This window comes from Musa acuminata, chromosome BXJ2-6 (assembly GCF_036884655.1).
Source record: "Musa acuminata AAA Group cultivar baxijiao chromosome BXJ2-6, Cavendish_Baxijiao_AAA, whole genome shotgun sequence".
In the NCBI taxonomy this organism is placed as follows: Eukaryota; Viridiplantae; Streptophyta; class Magnoliopsida; order Zingiberales; family Musaceae; genus Musa; species Musa acuminata.
Window position 1 is genome coordinate 241,329 of NC_088343.1, and position 23,672 is coordinate 265,000.

At 36.9% G+C, this 23,672-nt stretch overlaps 3 protein-coding genes across 6 annotated transcripts in view; all 3 read left to right on the top strand.

Moving 5' to 3' along the window:
* Nucleotides 1-824: 824 nt before the first annotated feature.
* Nucleotides 825-10,542, top strand: LOC135614043 (protein sym-1-like). Of its 3 annotated transcripts, none has more exons than XM_065111041.1 (8): nucleotides 825-1,321; nucleotides 3,874-3,961; nucleotides 5,450-5,544; nucleotides 6,463-6,535; nucleotides 6,737-6,829; nucleotides 6,921-7,007; nucleotides 7,321-7,401; nucleotides 10,301-10,542. In XM_065111041.1, exons 1-7 carry the CDS (start codon nucleotides 939-941, stop codon nucleotides 7,399-7,401), a joined length of 900 nt encoding a protein of 299 aa, XP_064967113.1. In that variant the 5' UTR covers nucleotides 825-938; the 3' UTR covers nucleotides 10,301-10,542. The 3 variants fall into 3 exon arrangements, with proteins under 3 accessions (XP_064967113.1, XP_064967112.1, XP_064967111.1); XM_065111040.1 differs by having other exon boundaries at nucleotides 851-1,321; nucleotides 10,218-10,542; XM_065111039.1 differs by having other exon boundaries at nucleotides 852-1,321; nucleotides 10,257-10,542.
* Nucleotides 10,543-12,154: 1,612 nt separating this feature from the next.
* LOC103971044 (SUN domain-containing protein 1) lies at nucleotides 12,155-17,340 on the top strand. 2 transcript variants are annotated; one of them, XM_009384983.3, is made up of 3 exons: nucleotides 12,155-12,272; nucleotides 12,815-13,894; nucleotides 16,888-17,340. In XM_009384983.3, exons 2-3 carry the CDS (start codon nucleotides 12,848-12,850, stop codon nucleotides 17,185-17,187), a joined length of 1,347 nt encoding a protein of 448 aa, XP_009383258.2. In that variant the 5' UTR covers nucleotides 12,155-12,272; nucleotides 12,815-12,847; the 3' UTR covers nucleotides 17,188-17,340. The 2 variants fall into 2 exon arrangements, with proteins under 2 accessions (XP_009383258.2, XP_009383257.2); XM_009384982.3 differs by having other exon boundaries at nucleotides 12,180-12,272; nucleotides 12,824-13,894.
* Nucleotides 17,341-18,348: 1,008 nt separating this feature from the next.
* LOC135614044 (uncharacterized) overlaps nucleotides 18,349-23,672 on the top strand; it is a 6,278-nt gene continuing 954 nt past the window's right edge. Inside the window, exons 1-2 of the mRNA XM_065111042.1 lie at nucleotides 18,349-18,462; nucleotides 19,401-23,672. The exon at nucleotides 19,401-23,672 is cut by the window's right edge and continues 324 nt beyond it. Coding sequence (XP_064967114.1) covers nucleotides 19,475-23,672 — 4,198 coding nt within the window. The 5' untranslated portion in view covers nucleotides 18,349-18,462; nucleotides 19,401-19,474. The remainder of the gene's footprint in view (nucleotides 18,463-19,400) is intronic.

A 23,672-nucleotide genomic window follows, 5' to 3' on the forward strand; every position in this document is an offset into this window, starting at 1 on the left:
CAGACAAAGTTGCTACTGCTTCTCGTCATCGATTTCGTTTCGGTGTACCTTAATATTGAGCCCGACGTCTTTGTAAGCGAGGGAGAGCCATCATGTGTTTTGTATTATTGCTGAATCAGAAATATAAGACTCAGTTTCTGGTATTATTGCTGAATCAGAAATATAAGACTCAGTTTCTGTTAATGTATTGAAGCATTTTTTATTTATTTAATAAATAATTGTTCTTATCTTCTATTATTTTCATCATGGTATCAGAGCAGTGAGAAAAGCAAAGTTTCGCTCTTGCCTTTGGCTAGCGACCAACGTCGTTGAGAAAAGCGAAGCTTCGCCCTTGTCTTTGGCCAGCGACCAACGCCGCTGCAGCCACATTCCTAAGAGGCTCTCTTCACTGCTTTCATTGATCTGCCAACAGTCGGTGGACTTAAGAAGAACGAAGAGAATACCTATGCCCTCACAACAACAGCAATCGCAATAGTAATAGTGATTTGCTCTTACCCTACTACTCACGAAGTCTCTCACTTGTAAATCATTCTTTGCATCAATCCAAGATTGGTATCCTTATTAGGAGCACCATCTTATGGGGGCATGATAGATATTCTGTTGAGAAAAATCCTCGAATTAATTTGTTCACCAATTTTACTCGATTATAAAAATAATAATCTATAATTTCGAGCCGCCGCCTCTATTTTGCATTCTGATGAAGACGAAAAGGTTGTATTAGAATTTTTAATTAATATTAGCTATTTATTTCGGAAAAAAAAGAAAGCAGCCATTCAAGTTGTTTTTGATCATTGCGAATACCGTCGCACCGCACTGTTAGTAAACCCCGTTGTTGCATGTGAGAGTCACGCGAGAAGCCGCATTTTAAAGGGAAAGCGAGACGGCCTCATGGCATAACACTACGGCTCGGGCAAAACCTCCGTTGGTGGGGTGGGATTATGCTACGCTGCAGCGCAAAAATGGTGGCGCTTCTCCCCAATTCCCGCATCGTCGCCTCCCACGGCCTCGGTCTTCCTCGCATTCCCTTCGCCCGATTCCGCAACTTGCATCGTTTCGCTTCGGATTGCGGTAGGAAGAGGCTTCCTGGTGCCCGCTATCCGCTCGGCCCCTTCTTTTCCTTCACGAATCCCCCCTCTTCCGTTGGGTTTGGAGGTGTGGTTCGTCTTTTTTCGTCCGGATTTGAGCCGAAGGGTTTCGATTCCCTGCGGCTTCGAGCCGCTTCTGATGGTGGTTCTGGCGGTCCCACCGGTGGTGACGGTGGCTCCGGCGGTGGAGGTGGAGACGAGAGCGGTGGTGGAAACGATCGGTTCTTTTTGTCGTGGTAAGAAGGTTGCGTTCTTGTGTCCTCTGTGCTTTCCAATATTTTAGTGCTGAAGCTCTTTATCATGTTGAATTTGCTTGAACTTTCTTAAGCGTAATGTGGTCCGTTCAGCTTCTAGTTTCAAGAAATGGATATGAAGAAGGGATTAAAACTATTAATCATTCGAAAATATTTGGTCATTTTGATGAGTGCTCTGCCTTATCACGTGAGGCAGGAACATCGCGAGGTCTATTTAAAAAAATATTTTCATGATGGGAACGATGTTTCTATCAGTGTGATGTTATTGAGCATTATATTATCTCAAAGTGTTAAATGTTACTTATGTTCCAAGCTAAGGGTGGCGAACTGTGTGCATAGGGCTCCTACCAATGTAGGATCTTGGGAGGCTCAACATATGTAATCTTACACTTGTGAATAAAGAGTTCCAATTTAATCATCCAGGTTGCAAAGGGGCAACCTACCATGACCCTAGGCTCGCCCTTAATAATTTAAGTTCCGAGATAGTCAAATAATTTTAGTTAGCGGACTAGGTTTATTTAAGCCTTAATAACACTGGTAGTGAATTAACATGGATTTGGTGAAAAAGTGCTGAAACTATCTTATGTGGCACTTTCATCATAGATTTCAGTGATATGCATTTTGCATACTATATATGTGTTGGGACATTTAATGTCTAATAGTGCCACAAATCAAGAGATGATGCCAAAATTTGTGTGTTCTATGGCTAACCTCCTTTTGAGGGATTAACATATAGTAGTGCTTTAAGATGTTTGTACTCAACTAAGGTTCACAGTGAATTAACATGACCAGTAGCTGCTAACTAGCTAATCTAAACAAACAGAAGATACTAAAAATATTTATCACACAAGATATTGTTATGTCACTTCTTTCAAGTTATTTCTTGTAGAAAGATTTTGGAGATACTTATTTTCCATAGGATGATAATATTATACGGGAGCTTTGATCCAAAAGTTTGTGTATTTGAGAGATTTTAAAAACAATTATCAGAGCAAAAGAAAGTATTAGTGAGCTTTCTCCTAGAAGTAAAAGAGGATTTCCTTTTATGACAAATAGAGATGTATTAGGATATGATGAAAGATAAAGGTTCCTTATTAATATAGCAAGTGGTACAAACTTTAGTGTTTCTGATAAACTATAATAGATATTAAAATGCCTATAAACAGAGCGTACCCGGTGCACGAGGCTCCCATCAATGCGGGGTCTAGGGAGGGTCAATGTATGTAACCTTACCTTTAAATATTTAAAGAGGCTGTTTTCGTGACTCGAACCTTGGTCTTTTACGTCACAAAGGAGCAACCTTACCGTTGTACCAAGACATGCTCTTAAATTGATGAGTACAGTTGTGGTTCACCTTACTCGTCCATACCGGTGTACCGACCGTCGGTACGGTACGTACCGAACCATACCATCGTTCCAACACATGGTTCGGTGGGGCGTACAGACAAACCGCCCATACTGGTCCCCTATTGGATTGGTATGTACTGCTCATACCGGACGGTATGCCAAGGTATGGGAAACCTTAGGTACAGTCACATGCAACTGCTGGGAAGAAAGAAAGAACTTGGTATTCATGGCACTTTTGCTAAATTGGTTTACTCTTCCTAAATCATTTGATATTCCCATAACAACTTTGGCATAACAGATTTGTGCTACTTGATGTTGGATAGACACATCAAGTGGGTAGATCCAATCTCCAACATTGAATTTACTAGCAATGCTTAAGTTTAGAGGCAGAATGATGATGAATAGGGATTGGAACTTTGACACAGCCGATTTATTAAGTTAGAAAGGGGATAATGACTAATGAAAAATTGTTTACGTGGGTTTCCAGAAGGCATTGTGGTTACTATGAATTTGAGGTAATGTGGATTATATATATTATACTAGGGAAGCCAAATTTTTGGTTCCGGGATGGATGGAAAATGGTGAAAGAACAGAAAATTTTGAACGATGGGAGGCACACTGGGAATACGATCTGCTAAATGGAACAAATTGTAGAATTGAGGATATTTAATGTTGCTTTCCCATTGTCAAATTCTCAATCGTTTTTGAATGGAGAGGCGTATTTGTGAATTTCTTCTGCATACCCTTTTTTCTCATCCATTTTTTTCTTCTATTTTTCAAAAGTTAAAAGTTGATCCATAAAACAACATAGGCTTCTTTATTTTGCTTTTTTAATGCTCAATATTGGTATTGGACCATTCATTGTGACCATAATGATACATATGGTCAGAATTTTGGAAGTTTATACCTTTTCACTGAAACCTAGTCAAGGGGCTAATAGTTGAAATGTTGAATGTTCTAATAATATTTTAGTCATTGAGGTGGGAATGTGATTCTTGATAGTTCTTTGATGATTTTCATTGAGGTGGGAATTTGATTCTTGATAGTTCTTTGATGATTTCATCATCAAGTCTGTTCCTTCTAGAAGTTTTTAGTGTTGAAGTTGTATGCATTATAATATGTAGATTTTTTAAACTTTTTTTATTAAATGGAGAAAATGTTGACAAATATCTATTTACTCCCTTCAGGTACTTGATGGCACTTGATAAATATCCAGTGATAACTAAAGCTATTACATCTGCACTTCTAACTCTTATTGGAGATTTAATTTGCCAGGTTCCTTCTCCCCCATATTAGTGACTCTGGTAGTATTAAATAAATATTTTTTTTTGCATCTACTAGACTTATCAATGATGATGAAGACATTGTTAAGACATATACTCCAGCATGATACATCATTCATTCTTTCAATTGATTAACTGAAGTTGGACTTATTACCAGAATTAGTAAAGCTGCTTATGACACTTAAATAGAGAAACTGCATGGCAGGCCATCAACCACAAATTTAGTTCTCGAAACTAGAAGATTTTTAAGAATATTTGAAGTGACCAAATGTGTCAGTGTAAATTGGGGATATTTGGTGACAGAAACCCTAAGAGACACATCAAGCAACAAAAGTAAGATTCAGAAACAAATTATTTAAACTAAAGGAACTTTCAGCAAATATTTAGAGGTTGCTTAATTTGTTAGTGAAATGCGGTCTAAACAAGTCAAGTGGATTCAGATCATTATCATGTTGTCCTTATTAATTTGGTACTAATTAAACCTAAAATTAACTAAAATTCTATAGTTCTATGGTTCTAGAGTAAAATTTTTCGTAGAACATAGTGTCACAAAATTATTTACATGGATTATGCTCTGTTTCTACAAGAAAATATGCTGGCCCACCTGTATCAAAATAATGGATATGCTACGGATAGGATTTAGGAGACAATGTTGTTTTTAACTTTTTTCATGAAATAGTTCAAGTATTCTAGATGAGGTTTAAACTCTGGGTTTAAAATACCTTATTGGATTAGTATGATACTAGCATACCGTGCGGTATACCTATCTAGAGCATCTAAAAAAAGTCCAATCCCAGTGCACAAGTCCCCACATTGCTTGCCAACAGGACTTAGGAAGGATCAATGTGTTCGGCCTTACCTCTATATTTGTAGTGAGCTTGTTTCCAAGATTCAAATCCTGGTTTCCTATATCGTGAAAGAACAACCTATACCAAGGCTCACACTTACGTCATCTAATATTGTAAAACAAATATAAAAATATTACCAACCAGTTCCGAGCTATGTGGTCTTGTATTGATTTTCAGTCAAACTATTAAATACCTCAGCATATATTAATCCACTTGGTATTTGAAACCACTTGGTATTGATTTGGGCACCAGCAGGACCATAAATAGTTATGCTTATAAACCCTTGAGGTTGATGCTTGGAATGCTGTCTCTTCTCAATGCAGTAAATTTATTTTAGTATCATTATCCTTTTTTTTGTGCCATATTAAATAATTCTCATGATCCATGCCAAAAAGAAAGAACACAATGTTTTATAAAAGAGCTAGTTAAATTGCTAAACAGACCAGGTAGGCATATGATCAAATGAAATGAAGTACCTAGTAGTACTTAAGGTCCAAAGACTTTGGTAATACTTGGCTGTACTTCAATCATCTACTTTTTTTATGTTCATTTATCAAAGCCTAATGAATTTTGACCCAGTATTACTGCATTTATCTTGCTCTAGCACTTAGTTACCAATTGTATCTTTCCAGCTATTGGTTGATCAGGTAACCAAGTTGGATTTAAGGCGAACATTTGTGTTTACTTTCTTGGGGCTTGTGCTAGTGGGTCCCACATTGCATTTCTGGTAAGTATATATAATTTGTGCTTTCTTCTGTTGTGAAGTGTTTACTTATTATTCCATGATCTTCCTCTAGAAAAGTTCCATGTTTAAATATTGAGAGATGTTTGTTCAAAATAAAGTCAATCCCATGCAAGGTGTGTCTTCTATTTCTCTTGGTAAAGGATGTGCTCACATGTAGGGTTCGCCTTACCAGTTCGTATCGGTGTACCGATCGATCTACGGTATGGTACATACCTCTCCGTACCGACGTCTCGTGTGTCGGTATGGCAAGGCATACCGATAGCACAAAAAAAATCTCCAAAAATTCTTGAAAAATAGAAAAGAAGTTAGATTAGGGTTTTTAAGTTAGAAATAAATATAAATTTAGTATAATTTTAGCAAAAATAATCTAAATTAGAAAAGAATAGTAACACATATTTTTTCGGGCTTTGAGGAGTAGCATTCTGGTACGTTTAGGACCATCCTTTTATTAATATTGAATTATTACAAAGAATTGATTTAGATTGTTAAATTATTTGTTAAACAATTTAAACTTTAAGATTCAAATGAATTAAGTAATCGATCGATGGATATACCTGGTTGTACCATAAAAAGAACTATGAGACTTTGATTGAGGTCCTCGATCCTTTGTATATGTATATCAATTTAATATGTTTGTCGGACTCAATTTTGAAATTGATCCTATGACATAATATATTGATACACCGTATGCGATTGGTGCATTAATGTGGTAAAAGTCATAGTTTGATCGTTGTGAACCACATATGTTTGAGGCGGCTCTTAAGGCAAGTATGATATTGATATATATTTGTATGAAAGTTGGAGAATGTCTTATACATTCTTTATTAGTATGAAGGCAAGTATGGTCATCTTTATTGCACTTAAATGTCTTATACATGCCATTCTTTTTTGCTAACGTAGGTACTTGTATTTGTCTAAGTTGGTCACATTTCCTGGAGCATCAGGTGCATTCTTGCGCCTTATCCTTGACCAGGTATATAAATTTCTTTTATTTGTGTATTGTCTATTGAACATTTAATAACCTGCCTGAAATATTAGTGTCCTATTCAACCTTTAAGTATAAGCATTTTCTATTTCATATTGATGAGTTGTATTAAGTTTCTGGTAATCCTCCTCTTTGTTATTTTACTTCACACATCATAGTCTTCACATGGGTGCCACCACTCTGGCACAGTTTGTCTTCTCTCCCATCTTCATAGGAGTCTTTCTTAGCTCAGTTATTGCCTTGGAAGGAAGGCCTTCTCAAATAAAGCAGAAGCTTCAACAGGTGCGGTGTCATTTTTCCTATGAATAAATTTTCAAGTTTAAACTTAATTTTCTCCATGCCTTTATGCGCATAATATCATGCCTTTGTGTAGGAGTGGTTTTCAGCAGTGCTAGCAAATTGGCAATTGTGGATACCCTTCCAATTTCTTAACTTTCGGTTTGTTCCTCAGAAGTTTCAGGTGTGATGGATTCCTATCTCATGTAATCTTTAATAGCTAAAATTTACAAACCTGTCTAAGCAGTTGTTTTCTTTAGACTTCTGCAGTCTTTTCAGGAAAAATATTTTCTGCTACTCTGATAAATTCTAGTGCATTATACTGCAAAGTTCTATTGTTTGCAAAGATTGACTTTTCTTTTTGAAAATTTGTTAAAGGTTAAACTAAACTTGTATATCATAACATTTTATTCTCATAATAAACAAGTAATCCACTATGCTTCTTTTGTTTATTTTTCTTACTTTGCTTCTTATAATTTGATAATTTTTAATGACAGGTTCTAGCTGCGAACTTTGTCGCTCTTGCATGGAATGTGATTCTCTCATTTAAAGCCCATAAAGAAATTGTGCTGAAATAGGTATCTTCAATTACTTTGTATTTGACAGCTGAGATTTGACTTTAGTAATGGTAACACATTTTGTAGTTTAAAAATTGGTGAGAATTGTTAAGTCCAGATTAACACAATTAATTGGTTGATTCTATTAGACAATCTGCAACACTTATGTCAGAGGAATTAAACTGATGGGAGTACTTGCCAAACCAGATCATCCAGTTGATTAGAGTCAGAATAGTGCTTTCTTATTAAAATGTTACCATAGTTTCCTAGTTTACAGAAACTCGTAAATGTTTGGTGTTGCTCTAAGCTTTTCCATAGTAAAAGCACTGTCAATGATTGTGATGCTGGTGATGGGCGCATTGTATAGGTCAGATTAATGCTCTGCTGCTTTGATATTATTTTTGCTAATTAACATTGAGAAAGATCTATTGCTTTGGTATTGTTTTTCTATTAACATTAAGAAACAGAGTCAAGTACACAATTTAAAAAATTTACACTTGACTAGCAAAAAACAAAGATCTACCGTTGATTTTCATAGATCTAAGTTAAATATTTACCAATTTGTTTTGGACATACATGGATCATTATCAGATCAAAAATAGATCTTGGTTAGAACTGCGAGGATCGAGATCCAATGTATGTGGATCTTTGATGGATCCATGTAGATACTGCTTTAAATTTACTTCTGTTCTACAATGAATCTACGTCAATCTTAGGCGGTCTAAACTGTTCTTTGGTCAATGTGCACTGTTTTTTGTGAGGTCCTGGTCAATCTAGGAACCAAGGAATCTAAGTTGCATCTGGGTCCATCTTGGCTGGATGTATGCGGACTCTGGCCAAGCCCTTTCCAATCTAGCCTGGGATCTCCAAGGATCTAGCTTACATTCAAATAAATTTATTAAATGAAATATATGTTGATCTGCCCTTTTAACAATAATGCATGCTTGAAACTATAAATTTTAGCCTTAATTTAATAAAAATGGCTTTATTAAGGAAAAAAAAACCTAATAAGCATGGTGGTAGAATTTAAATTTACCTTGATTTGGAGAAAAACCAAACTCCCTCTTAAGAAATCCATCATGTACTGAGAAAGGATCTAAATCCTAGCCATTTGAGAAATTTGATGTCAAAAGAGAAAAGTTTGGAGGAGAAATCAAGAAAGACTGGAGGAGAGGAAATGAGCTGCTGATAGAGAAGAATGAGGAGGAAAGGGGAAACTAGGTGACGAGGAGTTTTTATGAGGTTGTTACTGGCAACAGGCATTAGGCTTACCTCCTGGAATTGCTCGATACTGGTCTCAATACTAGGCCATATAACTGGTATGAATCTGGACAGGGCAAAATCCTCTAGTCTACATTTTAAATTGTGATAGGAGTTGTAAGTGCCGATTGTTACAGATGAGTCCAACCGAAACCTTAAACCTTGTCTCAGACAAACTGTAATTGCTTTAGAAACCAAGAATTTTGAAGAGAATGATTGGAAAAATGAAATTTAAAGATAGAGAGACAGTGAAGGCATATTTTTGTAATGTTTTTTAAAGTGTGTTTAAGATTTTTATTCGTGAAAAGTTCTTCTATTTCCTTAGTAATGTTTTAGGACTCCACTATGATTGATTGTTTAAGATGTTTTAAGGGCATCGCCTAATTGATTAAAACACCTAAATTTCTTGTGATAATCCACATAGCTTTGTATATTGAATCCTTTTGCCGTATCTCTTTCAATACTTGCATCGGATTGATCCATCAGAGTTTATAAATATCATAGCAAGAGGAATGATAAGGTATTCACAGAACACCAATACTGAGTTGAAAACTTTTTGATGGCCATAAAAGTTTTGGTACACGAGTTACAGATTTACTATTGCAGTAGGAATTGTCAATAGGTCATCTTTGTTGACTTATAATTTAAAGTTGTTGGATCTGTCTTAAAAGCCATATGGAATATTGCTTCTTGATTCTTTCCTGCTGTGATGAAGAAACAAAAAAAAGAAGGGCTCTGTTAGAGTTGAAAGCAATTAGCATAACACAATCTAAAGTGCCGTACAAAATGTCTGAAGGATAATTCTTGTGTGTCTGTGTGGAAATGGTGAAAATTGTGATATAATAAAGATACCAGATATTACTGTCACTTGATTGCTAGTTCAACAATGGCTAGTTTGAGATGCTTGGCCAGATAGATAAAGGCTTCTGAGTGTTCCAAGCAAATGCTTTGACACATTTGTTGGATAATTGTGATATAATCACCAGTGGATTAACTAATTATTTGTGTTTATGATTTTATATTCTAAAATATGGTTAGATGATTAAGTCTAAAAGTTGGGACCACTTTCAACATTTTCATGGTCTTTGTTCAGAAGCAAATGTATAGCTTAGCTGATACATGTTACTGCTCCTTGTGTCATTTCAGAAACAAAAACTTTATATCACTTGCATTAAGATCCCTTCTGATTCAAAAGACATATGGTGAACAACTGACGCAACTCCTTCAGTCACTTTGTGTATTACATTTATGTTATGTCTGTCCTTTCATGATATCATCAATTGTCAAACTCAGATGTTCGCAAATTTCAAAACTGCTCCCAAGACTTGCAAAGGAGCCATCTTGAGCTCCAAAAAGTGTCTAAAAATGTGCCATCTTGATTATTTCATATTAGACCCATCAGAATCATCAAGTGATAATTATGGAGAACAGGAACCATATTGACCAATGTGTAGTTTGTTTTTGAGGAGGATCATGAGAGTTGGATTATTATCTCTGGTAAATAATCATCACTAGCTAATTTACTTGTGGACTGCTTTTAATTGTTTTTGTGGACTGCTTTTTATCTCTGCCTTCAGGTCATAATTGATGTTATATATCGAACATTTTCCTGCCAGAACAAACAGATAATGATTGTAACCTTTGTCATGGAATACTACAGCTGGCTAAGTCAACATTTGCTCGCACCAATCTCAGCAACCAGTTGCATGTCTTCAGAAATAATGCAGCCAAGTAAAGCTTTATTTGCTAGCAGTTAGCATTTGACCAGTTTTAGTTTGTTTCTTTTATGTAAGTCTAGAGGAAACATGCGCTATTTTAGGACGTTTGTCTTGTTGCTTTAATTGAGGTTGCATTTCTCATTAAAACTTCCAGAAAGCTAAAAGATTTGTGGTTTTTATGAGCTTTTCATGTTTTAGCTCCTTTATGGGACTAATCTTTGCAGCTTTCCTTTATTATTATTATGATTAGAATTCTAACTTTTCTGCATGTTCTTCAGAGATTGACCTTTATTTGCTGCTTTCTTTTATTATTAGTGAATGTGCTTGTTTTTAGATTACATGTGCACAAGGTCTTAGTCAATGTCTGGAGAGGATCAATCAATGTATACAACCTTGTAACTTTGATATCTAATGCTTTATTTGATCCCAATGCAAACAGTGTTTTTATCACTTGAGATATTCTCGTGTGGAATCCCAAGGTCAATCATGTTCTGGATCTGAGACCTGTATAGAAGTTTTATGTCTCTGTTAGACATCAGAAGATGACTTAAAAGGGCTAACTCATCGGATGAAGTTCTCGCCAACGGGGAAGATCAATATATAGTCTTACGTTTATATTCACAGAGATTATTTTCGAAACTTGAATTCTAAGTTTTTAAGTTGCTATCGATATTTATTGGAGAAACATCAAAAGATAGTTTGTTTATAATTCTTGTAGTCGTTCTTGCTCGATTTGCTTCCGAGAAACCAACCTTATTCTTCTCTAAATCAATAAATTGCGTTTACGAAGCTAGGGAGAAATTTTTCCCTGATATAATTGCAAATATTGCCTTGTTTGTTCCTAGATTAATTACTATTTGATAGGAAAAATATTCAACGAGGGCTCGGCATTTAGCAGCCTAGTCAATGAGTAGGAGAAGTGACAAATACTCTGGGGATATTGTCTTCATATCTTAGAATATTTTTCAAGTTAAACTCACTATAAAAAGCTCATGGCATTTGAGGTTAGAGATTATTCATTAAAATGATTTTACTTAAACGATTTGACCTTGGTGTTCGTGTAGATTAGATACCAAGCATGCAACTGAATCCATCTCAGTCTTCGATGAGCATTCGTGTCATCCTTGTCACATCATGCTTTTTGTGTACACAGGCGCGAATCGAGTGGGGTTGATCTGATCAGCACCGATACATATATATATTCTTGAGAATTTTTTATTTTTCTTCGTAGTCATCCAAAAATATAATGAACATATATTTGATTAGACTAACCAAATTAAATGACATGTGGCTTCTGTTCATATGGGGGGATGGAAGGGGTAATGTATGTGATCTCACCTGCAAATAGAAAATTCCTATTAACATATATTAATTACATCAGACTAAATAGATCAAGTATTAAAAATAAATAATGATGACTAACGCGCAATGGGGAAAAGATCAATATAGTTAACTTTACTTTTAAATACAAATGATTATTTTTATTATTAAAATAGTGATCTTTTAATTGTAAAAGAACAATCTTGTCTTCTTTACCAGTTAAACTAACCCACTTCTGGCCCACCCGAATAATTTGGGCATAATTGTATACGTGTCGTATAATTGTGGTATTTATCTCTCTAATCTAAATTTAGCGTGTGTATATATATATATATACTTGCTGTATTTCCTTTAAAGAATATATTTCATACGAATAATAAAAATAATTAGGATTCTTGGAACTATTTTATGCATTTGTATATTCGCAATTTTGTAACTTTACAAGGATTTTTGTGTAAAAATCCCAGCAATTTGCACCCCTCCTATAGTCCTCTCTCTCTCTCTCTCAGCGAAAAGGAGACAGATTTCGGAAACCTCTTGGCGCTCAACCGGCTCCTTGACCGTTTGGAGCCAGTGATGAGCTGGATTCGTATGGTATACATCACTCCTTGCTCCCTTAGATCGGTTCCTTGGATTGGTTCCGGCTCCTGATTCGTCTTTTCCGTTGATTTCTGGTTTTTTTCTAATGATAGAAAACTAGGGTTTTTGTATCTTGTTTTTTTCTCCGGATTTGCTTTTAAGGATTCTTTTTCTCCGTCCCTTTTCGCTGTCACGATGGGGCGTGCTTTCTTTGATTCTCTAGTTTGGATTTGTTTTGGTTTTTTGATACACTTTCTGGTAAGATTTAGGCCTTTTTTTTCCTTGAAGTTATTCATATCTGTGTTTTACTGCATCTTGCACTCGTCAATTGTACAGATTTCTACAGGAGTGTTCGTTTTGTTTGTCTTAATTTGGTGCACATATGGATAGTTCTTATCAAGTTAATTTGTCGTTTGTGTTATCAGAACTCATGGTCCTCTTTTTCCGCTTGGAAATTTTGGTGAATTTTCCACTTTGTTGACTTTTTTTGTCTATCATAAATTTAGATTTTGTTGTCCTTTGTGTCACAATTTGGACTGTTTTTCGTGAAATTGTAGTCTTGTTAGGTTGTTTCGAGAAAAGAGACAGGCATGTCTGCATCGAATGCTGCGGTTCCAAATCCTGCAGCAAATGCTTCATTGACTTTCGAATTGAATGCTACACCAGAATCACGGAGAAGGGTTGCTGTCACAGAGAAGAAATCGAGTGTGGATAATGATGGGAACATGAACGACCTTAATCGTAAGATTAGAGGCCAGTCCTTGCACGAGAGGCCCAAAAATATCACAGAAGTGAAGAGAGGGTTGGTTGCTTCACCCATTGGTCCACGGCGTAAGAAAGGGATTCCAAAACCAGAGAAGCTCAAGTGGCAAACTTTCGTAAGTGTTGTTACAAAGATTTGCCTGCTTCTGGTGGCTGTTTTATGGCTTGGTCAGTTGATATGGAGATGGGAAGCTATGATAAGGTACAAAAGGGACTTCTCCTCTTTAGATAGTGAGAGCAGGCTATTCGAAGTGGAGACATCTATGAAAAGCGTTGCAAAAATGTTGCAAGTTCAGGTGGATGTTGTGGAGAAAAAGATTTTTACTGAGGTAGGAATTGCAAAGAGAGAGCTGAAGAAGCAAGTGGAAGAAAAAGATCTGACGTTTGAGGAGGAACTGAAGAGGCTGGTTTCTCAAACTGATAACTTGGATAAGTCATTAGCAGAATTGAAAGGCATGGGATTCTTGTCGAAGGAGGAGTTCCGAACTTTTTTGGACAAGTCTAAAGGAAGAAACTTAGGTAGTAGCAATCATGATGTGACTTTGGATGATGTTAGAAATTTTGCCAAGGAGATAGTGAAAAAGGAGATTGAGAAGCATGCAGCTGACGGGCTGGGAAGGGTTGATTATGCATTGTCTTCTGGTGGGGCAAGGGTGATTAGTCATTCAGAGCCCTTTGTTGTTGGTAAGTTTAGCAACTGGCTGTCTCTTGGAAAAGGCCGAAATCGGGTTCATTCTAATGCTCAGAAAATGTTGGAACCTAGCTTTGGAGAGCCTGGGCAGTGCTTTGCTTTGCAAGGGAACAATGGTTTTGTTGAGATTAGGTTACGAACAGGGATAGTCGCTGAGGCAGTGACACTTGAGCATGTCTCAAAGGTGAGATCTTTTATTCTAGTATCTTTCTTGCTATTGCTCAAGTATTAATAAGTTATGATTTCAATTATTTAGTTTGTTCATATGATTTGTGACTTTGGCGTGAGAAATCAAGTCCAATGAGAAAATATATGATATACTTAATTATATTTACCTATTAACTAGTGAAGAAGCACTGGAGCATGCATTTAGTATGTTACATAACTATCTAGCACCAGGATATGATTAACCTTATTAACTTATTATGCAAATTTTCATACATATACAGGGAAAATTCTGTGTTCCATATCTCATTTCTTAAATGTAAAGAACTAAGGGATAATCTGCACATCACCAATAGCATATTAGCATTCCATCTTTTATTATATATTTACAGATGAAAATCTTCCAGCTGGGAGTTTTCTCCATGACTATAGTGGTAGCAACGGGTTTAACTTAACATGTGCATTTCCTTCACAGTTGCAATTCACAACACTTTCACATGAAAAAAGATGCAATATCTAGCCAGCAAATTTTAGCCAAAGGATGGAAATCATATGTTAAAAGACACATCCTGTAGAAGTTTTGCCTCCTTATCTTAGGATCAAGGTTCACTGTACCATGGCATACCGTTCGGTATAAGCAGTATGTACCGATCCGATAGGTGATTAGTATGGGTGGTACATCGGTACATCCCTATGTACCGTGTGTCGGTATGCTCGGTTTAGTTCGGTACGTACTGTACCAACGGTTGATTGGTACATTGGTATGGATCGGTAAGGCAATCCATGCTTATGATAAAAGCATTTGGAAGCATATACTTGAAGCATTTGGAAGCATATACTGCTGATCTATGTGATTGGGAATCTGTGGTTGGTCAGGTAGGTAGCCGAGAATGATCTAGAAAAGTATACTTCGAAAAGTCAGTTATTTTTTTACTGATAAAGAATAATACTGTTCAAACGGCTTAGTGTTAGGAAGAGTAATTGACCAAACCAAAATGATTGGATGTTTGACAATCTTTCTTTCTATATGCTTGTCCCAGTAGCACTTAAAATAAACTTGAAAAGTCTTTGATTTTGAAAATGCCTTAGAGCCATTGATATATGTTATCTTTAATGCTACATTCATTTGGGTACTAAAAATGTTAGCATGGAACTCAATATGTTCTGATGGTCTATAGAAAGGGCTATAAGAAACTTCAAAAAGAATTTTAGACATCTCCTTGTGTACATTTTATTTGAATCAGATATTAGTTTTACTCCTATAACATTGTGGTCAAATAGACTAAACCTTTCCGAGTGTAAGACTCGGCCTAGTCCAATGATGTATGCCACAAGTTTAATACAAATTCATTTGTCATTTTCCAGGTTAGTTACTATGATAGGAACCAGTGGTACATATAGAAGAATAGCATTTTAGCATTACTCAAGCAGAGGGAATTGTAACTCATAAAAATTGTATACCACCAATGAAGCTGTCTCATGGTTATGGAATAAGATTGTATTAGGATTTTATAGAGGAAAAACATGAATCTAGACCAAAATCTATTTCTACTAAGTAATTCATACCATTAACCATCGATGAAACTCACATGCTTCTAGGATGTGTCTCATCTCCTCTTCTTTTTTCTCTAATTATATTATTTTTTTATTGATATATGGTGTTCTAGTGGCATTATACTAGTCACGACCAAGGGGTATATATGAAATTATGAAATTAGTCTATCTTTCAATCTCCTAGTATTTGCAGCTTCAACTTGCTAAGCCCAGCTCAAAATTTAGGTGTTTTGGGCTTTAAGTTTTCAAGGCTAGTCACTGGTGTATGACAAAGTCCAACATAACCTTACATACTGCTTCACCTTCAGAAAAAAATTGCTGTGTACAATATACAATACTGGTAAACACTTTATATATATATATATATATATATATATAATACTAACATCATCTCGTATCCTCCTAGATAACAACCGCCATTTCTTCCTACCCTTCTCATTGTATTAGGCTTCCAAATCTCTCCACCACATCACCAAACGCCAGATGCCCACCTCAAGCCACCAAGGCACTCCCTTAAAAATTATGGTCTTTAGCCATGCAAGGGAGCCTACAAGGACCTCCCAGACCAGCAGCAGCGTTGTCAGCACAAGATACCTTTAGTGTAGCGTCTTCATTTTCCTTAGGGTGCTTATATTTTGTAAGTAATTGAGATATAGTTGATGTGATCAGGCCAGAGGTCAACTCATATCATGTTGCAGGCTGAGCAGTCAGATCTCAGGATGCATCAAGTTAGCTCTAAACCTACCTGGTTTACCCAGTTGCAGATCTCTTTATTCTTGATGTTAGCTAACATTTGATGTGACATCATATCAAACTTTTCTCGTTACTTGTCAAGTTAAGAATTATTTCATTTTCTTGATGAGCATGTAGGAACCGGTGATTTCTTTCTGTTAAAACATATGACTTTGGTGGACACAACAAAATTACAAGTTTTAATTTTATAGATAATAGGAGAAGATCGACATATGATTTTACAAGTTTATCTTTAAGAACAAGATCGTCTAGGTAAGGATGCTGAGATGGATATATGAGATCTTTAAGAACAACGTCATTAGGAAGTATAAGAATATTCCAGTTCGTATTAGTAACTGGGGATGTATTAGGAATATTCCAGTTCTTCAGATGTCTGGATACATCTAAAGAAGACCTATGAATATGCTTAACAATACAGGTTGGTGGTGGTAGATATAGAGAGAGACTGCAAATTAGGAAAGTAACTGCTGGCTTTGCATCTTCATAAGAGCTCAAATGGCAGGAAGGATTTATTGCAGCAAGCCCAGTAAATTGTGACTGCAGTTTATTGGTATATTCATGAACATGTTTTAGTTATTTTCCTCTTTTATGTTTCATCTTGCCTTTTTCATCTCTTGCTGTTGGCTTCTGCCTTATAATTATGGTCTTTGACTAATGAGTTGTTTAGCAGTAAATGATGTATCTGTCGTGATCTATGATGTGCAGAGCATCGCTTATGATAGGTCCAGTGCTCCGAAAGATTGTATGGTCTCCGCCTGGTTTGAAGAGCCTGGCAGTGATCCATCCAAACGTGCTGAGAAGACCTTTATTTTGACGAAATTCTCATATGACCTTGAGAAGAGTAATGCCCAGACCTTCAAAGTGGAGACAGCCATTTCAGGAATCATCAATATCGTCCGGCTTGATTTCTCCTCCAACCATGGCAGCTCAACTCTGACATGCATCTATCGCTTCAGGGTGCACGGTTACGAGCCCAACTTCACCTCAAAAAATACATCAGAATAGACCACAAACTTGAGTCTGTTATGTTCATCTCACAATTTGTACAATGGATAATCCTTTCGTTCGGAACTCCTTTTAGCCTCTTCCAGATCTGTTCTCGGCCTGACATTGTAAGTCTACAATTACACCTCTTAGCTGGTATTTTTCATTTGGTTCTCCAACAGGTCAAATAGCAGTCAAGACAAAATGAGCATAGTCCATATCTATCGAGATTACATCGTTGACAAAGTAGAACTGGGCCATTTATAACATGTACTGGCTGCGAGAGCTTACATTCATCCCCCCTCTTTTTTTTTTCGTGACTGCATATGTACTGGGAGATTGAAACCTAGTTTTGCAGATCACTCATATTCTTTCTGTTGTATATCACTTCTGATTGAGGCCTGGATGTGCACTTCAACTTTGAAAGTTCATGGTCTGATTTTTTGTTTTCTTATTTAATTTATTTCATAAATTTTATTTTTTTTAAAAAATTGTTAAACATATCTATCCATATTTTCTCAAGTAACGGGAAATTTTTCAAAAGACTTCCAAAAGAGATGTCAAATAATAATGGCAATGTGTGGCATATCTATGAAATTTGTTCATTCTATTTTTAAACTAGATTAATTATTTAAACACCAAAAACATTGGTTCGATAGTAGTATATTAGATTTATTTTTGAAATTTCTTTTGAAAACTTGAACTTTGTCTGATCATGGAATAATAAACACATCTATTAGGATTTAAAATATTATCCAATAAAATCGATGTTGATAGCAATAGCAAGATCCAAGGATCACCTGTCTTCATCATATGCAAAAAGACAAAAGAAAGGAAGCATTTAAAACTATAGTAAACTTAAGACTTGATTTAGATCAATTGAATCTTCCAAACTACCGTCCTCCGGGATTTTCTTTATTTTTTTTTTAATATTAATAATAAACGTAAAACCAATTTTAAGTTATTAGTTCGACTCAATTCGGATTAATTATGAGCCATGCTGACTAATGATTGTTAGTGACTACGATAAGCATGTCACATGACCCAATCCTGGGCCACCCACGACCCGGAACCAATGGGACGCTGACACATGGTCGGCCGGTGGGGCCCACGAGCGCTCCCGTTCTCCCAACCACTATTTGAATTGGCGGGGCGACACCCAAATCGGGCGTGCTCGTTCCTCACAGATTTAAGGGGATCCTTCGCTTTCTCCATCTCTCTTTTTCTTCTCCCCGTCGGTTTTCATTGTGTAGGGAAGACATTCTCGTCACCGAGCAGAATCGGATGCCAAATCAGGTCCTTCCCCCCCCCCCCCCCCCCCCTCTGAAATTTATTTTCTTTCCTTCGATTTCTTGATAGAATTTGATAACTGGATGTGTGGGTTATTTTGATCCCTCAAACGTATGGTTTGACAAAAATTAGGTTAATTTTCTCAAGTTGTATTCTATGAATTACATGTCGTTGCATTTTGCTTCCCAGTTCCAAAAAACACAATTGTTGGATAATAATTTATTAATTTTTTTTATAATTTTCTCAAGAAGAAGGAAGGTTAAGATTTCCAGTATTAGGTAAAGTATTTGACGATAGCAAGAGAAAGAACGACAAATCTTGGTTCTTGATGTCTGATTCATGTGGTACATTGATGTCGTGTCACATTTTTCTTTGGGCATGGGGAGTGAATGCTTGTAGAGGGATCTGCAACGTGAAGAGCTCTCATGTTCTGTTTCCTGCTTTTTAGAGAAAAAGACATCTTTTTGCTTTGCTTTGGATCATGTTCTTTCTTTCTCTTGGTTTCAGATGTCAGATTGGGTTGTTTTATGAGGCTGCGTTTTACTAAAATTATAGCATTATATGTTTCTTGTGCATTCTTTTTGAGGATTTTGTCCAAATAGAAGTCCAAAGGGAATATTAGAAACCTGATAGAACATCATCTACATGTTACTAGAAGTTTGATCGAGAAGAAGTGAAATAGAACACATTGCAGAGCCCTCACAATGTCTAAGATTGTTTGCTTCTTTCTTTTTCTTTGGTGTATGTGTAATCCTATGTGTTCATGAGAAGTGTTCTGCTTGGCGTGGATTTTAAGATGATTTTGGAGATCTATTTTGACCATTAGAATTGCTCTTACGACCACATTTAAACTTTTTGATGGATTCATAGAGATGAAAACTTCACAACTACTTATATAATTGCTACTAATATTGCTCCTAATCACCTTTCTTTCTTGTCTACAGGTTCCTAAAAGGAAACAAAAAGAAGATTTTTCAACTGAGACTGAGGAAGGGTACTAATAAACAAAATAGTTCTAATGTGCTCCAGGAGAACAAGTTGGATATCTGCACGATATCAAACTCTGTTTCTCGGTGTAGCATGTCTCTTGTTCATACTGTACAAGTATTTTCCTTCTCTATTTTCACTTATTCTATATTCTTACCCCCTCATCATTTGCACAACAATTTTTCTTGGGATCCTTTCGAGATACCGTAAACCAGATGCTCCCAAAAAGGAAGATGACAGAAAAACTCGCAGAAGTTCATCCCTGAAGATTCAGTCCGTTGAAAACAGTCTTAGGGCCAAGAAAGAGGAAAGCTTCAAACTCAAGGCTCATGTTGGAAGTAGAAGAACATTTAAGAAAATGACAATCAGAACAATTGTTTCAGGTGATACAATACATAATGCACCTAGCAAAGGAATAGAAGATAATCAAGTCAATCAAATAGATGCTGCAACTGTTGCTTCGAGTAGCTCTGTTGACAGAAAGAGTTTGACTGAAGACGAAGAACACTTCAAAGAAAGTCTAGGTGAAGGTTTGCAAAATGCAAGTGAACATATTGGTCCTCCAACTTATTCAGGTGAAAAGAACATTACAGTTCTTGATGTGAATGCTGACAAAACTAAATTGGACCATTATGTTGATTCTTGTTTGGGTTCTCCATGGTATCACGTTGATCATCAGGATGCTTCTTTGGGTTCTGAATTTGATCATCAGGATCCTTCTGTTGTAAATGCTACACCGATCCTTGGTGAGCTTGATCCACATATTTCCAAGGGCATTTCTGAGGATAATTCTGCATCATTCTCGCAGAATCATGTCATGGATGAAGGTACGGAAGCAGAAAACCAGGATGACAATGGGGCACAGGAGGAGAAAGATGACAGAAACAAAGTTGGTGTAACATGGTCTGCAGATGATAAGAGGAAACTTATGGATCTTGGAGATTCTGAAGTTGAAAGGAATCGCCGATTGGAAAACCTGATCGCCAGAAGAAGGGCTAGAAAAGCTATGGAGAAAAATATAATTGACTTGGATAATAATATGGAGACATCAGAATCTCATGGTCAGCTTCCACCCATATCTATTAATGCATCAAGAAGGAACCTATTCAGTCTTCCCTATGATTTAGATGAGTCTATTCCTGGTTCGGCTCCTTCTATACTCCTACCAACACGAAATCCATTTGATCTTCCATATGAACAAGTAGATGATGAGGAGAATTGGGGCCGTAATGAGTTTGTCACAATTCCACAACGTGATATTTTGTTCCGAAGGCATGAGAGTTTCACCATCGGTGCTTCATTTTTTCTTGGTGGCTTTGAGCAAGACTGGTATTCCTCTAGGTTCGGGTCTTGTGTCGGTGAAGAAAAGAATGAGCCACAGGACACAGTTCATGCTGATCTCCGTGAACTATTAGGTGAAGTTAGTGATTCAGAGATGAATTCTACTCTAGAATCTGACTCAGCTTCCTCAGTCGCTAACCAGGAACATCAAAAAGACTTGTGTCGAGAGAGTGAGTCTCCTGTTAAGCACCAGGTAGGCCATTCTGAACAAGACAGTCAATCCTCAGAGGACATTGACTCGATGAATGCTGAACAAATAGTGTGTCAGATGAACTTGAATAATGATCAAGAAAAGAACGAGCCACAGGACACAGTTCATGCTGATCTCCGTGGACTATTAGGTGAAGTTAGTGATTCAGAGATGAGTTCTACTCTAGAATCTGACTCAGTTTCCACAGTTGCTAACCAGGAACATCAGAAAGACTTGTGTCGAGAGAGTGAGTCTCCTGTTAAGCACCAGGTAGGACATTCTGAACAAGACAGTCAATCCTCAGAAGACACTGACTCGATGAATGCTGAACAAATAGTGTGCCAGATGAACTTGAATAATGATCATGAAACTCAATTTACTGAACATATTAATCAAGCCACTGAAGATTCTGCAACTGAATCTAACTGGGAACGCGAGGAAGACTTATGTCAAGAGAGTGATTTTCCTAAAATGCACAAGGTGAAACCCGATGAACAAGATGGCAAATCCTCAAAGGATGCTGAATCCATGGATGTTGAACAAGTAGAGTGTCAAATGAATATGAAAAATGATCATGAAACTCAATTGAGTACTGAACATATTCATCAAAACACTGAAGATTATGGAGCTGAATGTGACTGGGAACATCAGAAAGACTTGTGTCAAGAGAATGATTCTCCTGAAAAACACAAGGCAAAACCTACTGAACAAGACAGCCGACTCTCAGAGGATGTTGGACAAGTGGAGTGTCAGATGAATGTCAATAATGATCATGGAGCTCATTTGATTAACCACATTTATCAAGCCACTGCAGATTTTGGAGCTCAATCTAACCAGGAACATCAACAAGACTTGCATCAAGAGAGTGAACCTCCTAAAAAGCACAAGGCAAAACCTGCTGAACGAGACAGCAAATCCTTAAAGGACATTGAGCCAGTGGATATTAAACAAGTAGAGAGCCAGACGAACATAAATAATGATCATCATGAAACTCATTTGAGTACTGAACATTTTCATCAAGAGACCGAAGATTTTGGAGCTGAATCTAATCAGGAATATCTGAAAGAATTGCACCAAGAGAGTGAATCGCCTAAAAAGTGCAAGGCAGAACCCACTGAACAAGACAGCCAATTCTCGGAGGACACTGAGCCGGTGGACGTTGAACCAGTGGAGTGTCAGATGAACATGAATAATGATCACGAAACCCATTTGAGCACTAAACATATTCATCAATACACTGTTAATTCTGGAGCTGAATCTATCCAGGAACATCAGACAAACTTGGGTCCAGATAGTGAATCTCCTAAAAGGCACAAAGCAGAACCTGCTGAACAAGACAGTCAATCCTCAGTGGATGTTGAAAAAGTAAAGTGTCAGATGAACATGAATAATGACAATGAAACTCATTCTAGTGCTAAACATATCCATCAAGCCACTGAAGATTTTGGAGCTGAATCTAGCCACGAACACCAGAAAGACTCGCATCTGGAGGGTGAATCTTTTGAAACACACAAGGCAGAACCTGGTGAACAAGGCAGCCAATTCTCAGACGACATTGAACAAGTAGTGTGTCAGATGAACATGAATGATGATCGGGAAACTCATTTGATGACTAAACGTATTCATCAAACCACTGAAGATTTAGGAGATGTCAAAGGCGACATCAGCAAAAAATTGATATCCTGGTCACCCATTTCCTATGCGGAGAGGGAAGTTGCTGATGAGAAGTGTGAGTCAAATTCCTCTATTTTATCAGAAGTAGAAAGGAATAGTCCCAAAACAAGCACTCATGAACAAACAGTTAATATAGAACAAATAAATAGTGGTTCCTGCAGAGGCTTGACTGTTTCAACAGAATCAATTGCTATAGATTCTGATGTTGCGAATGTGGAAGCAGAAAAGGTTCATGACAGTCATGTAGAGGAGTCTCTTTCTATTTCTAGTCCAACAGCAACCAGAAGTTCACATTCAAATTCATCAGTGGTTGATGAGAAGTGCAAGTCCAGTTCCTCTATTCCATCAGAAGCAGAAAAGAATAGTCCCAAAATCAGCACTCATGAACAAACGGTTGATATAGAACAAATAAATAGTGGTTCCTGCAAAGTGTTGACTGTTTTGACGGAATCAATTGCTTCTGATTCTGATGTGGGGAATGTGGAAGCAAAAAAGGTTCATGACAATGATGCAGTGGAGCCTGTTTCCAAGTCTAGTCCAACAACAATGAGAAAGTCCCATTCAAATTCATCAGTGACTGATGAGAATTGTGAGTCCAGATCCTCTATTCCATCAGAAGCAGATATAAATAGTGGTTCGCATGAAGGCTTGACTGTTTCGCCAGAGTCGATTGCTGTAGATTCTGACATTGTGAATGTGGAAGCAGAAAAGGTTCATGACAGTCATATAGTAGACCCTGTTTCCAATGCTAGTCCACTAGCAACCAGAAAGTCACATTCAAATTCATCAGTGGCTGATGAGAAATGTGACTCCAGTTCCTCTATTCCATCAACAGCAGAAAAGAATAGTCCCAAAATCAGCACTCACGAAAAAACAGTTGATTTAGAACAAATAAGTAGCGGTTCCTGCAAAGGCTTGACTGTATTCACAGAATCGATTGCTGTAGATTCTGATGATGTGAATGTGAAAGCAGAAAAGGTTCATGACAGTCATATAGTGGAGCCTATTTCTAATTCTAGTCAAA

Excerpts from the sequence above, each read along its gene's own strand:
- LOC135614043 (XM_065111041.1), top strand. The coding sequence starts at position 939 with ATGCTACGCTGCAGCGCAAAAATGGTGGCGCTTCTCCCCAATTCCCGC. Across the intron at positions 6,536-6,736 it reads TGCGCCTTATCCTTGACCAG|TTTGTCTTCTCTCCCATCTT; the intron begins GTATATAAATTT and ends ACTCTGGCACAG. Across the intron at positions 7,008-7,320 it reads TTGTTCCTCAGAAGTTTCAG|GTTCTAGCTGCGAACTTTGT; the intron begins GTGTGATGGATT and ends TTTTAATGACAG.
- LOC103971044 (XM_009384982.3), top strand. Across the intron at positions 13,895-16,887 it reads CACTTGAGCATGTCTCAAAG|AGCATCGCTTATGATAGGTC; the intron begins GTGAGATCTTTT and ends TATGATGTGCAG.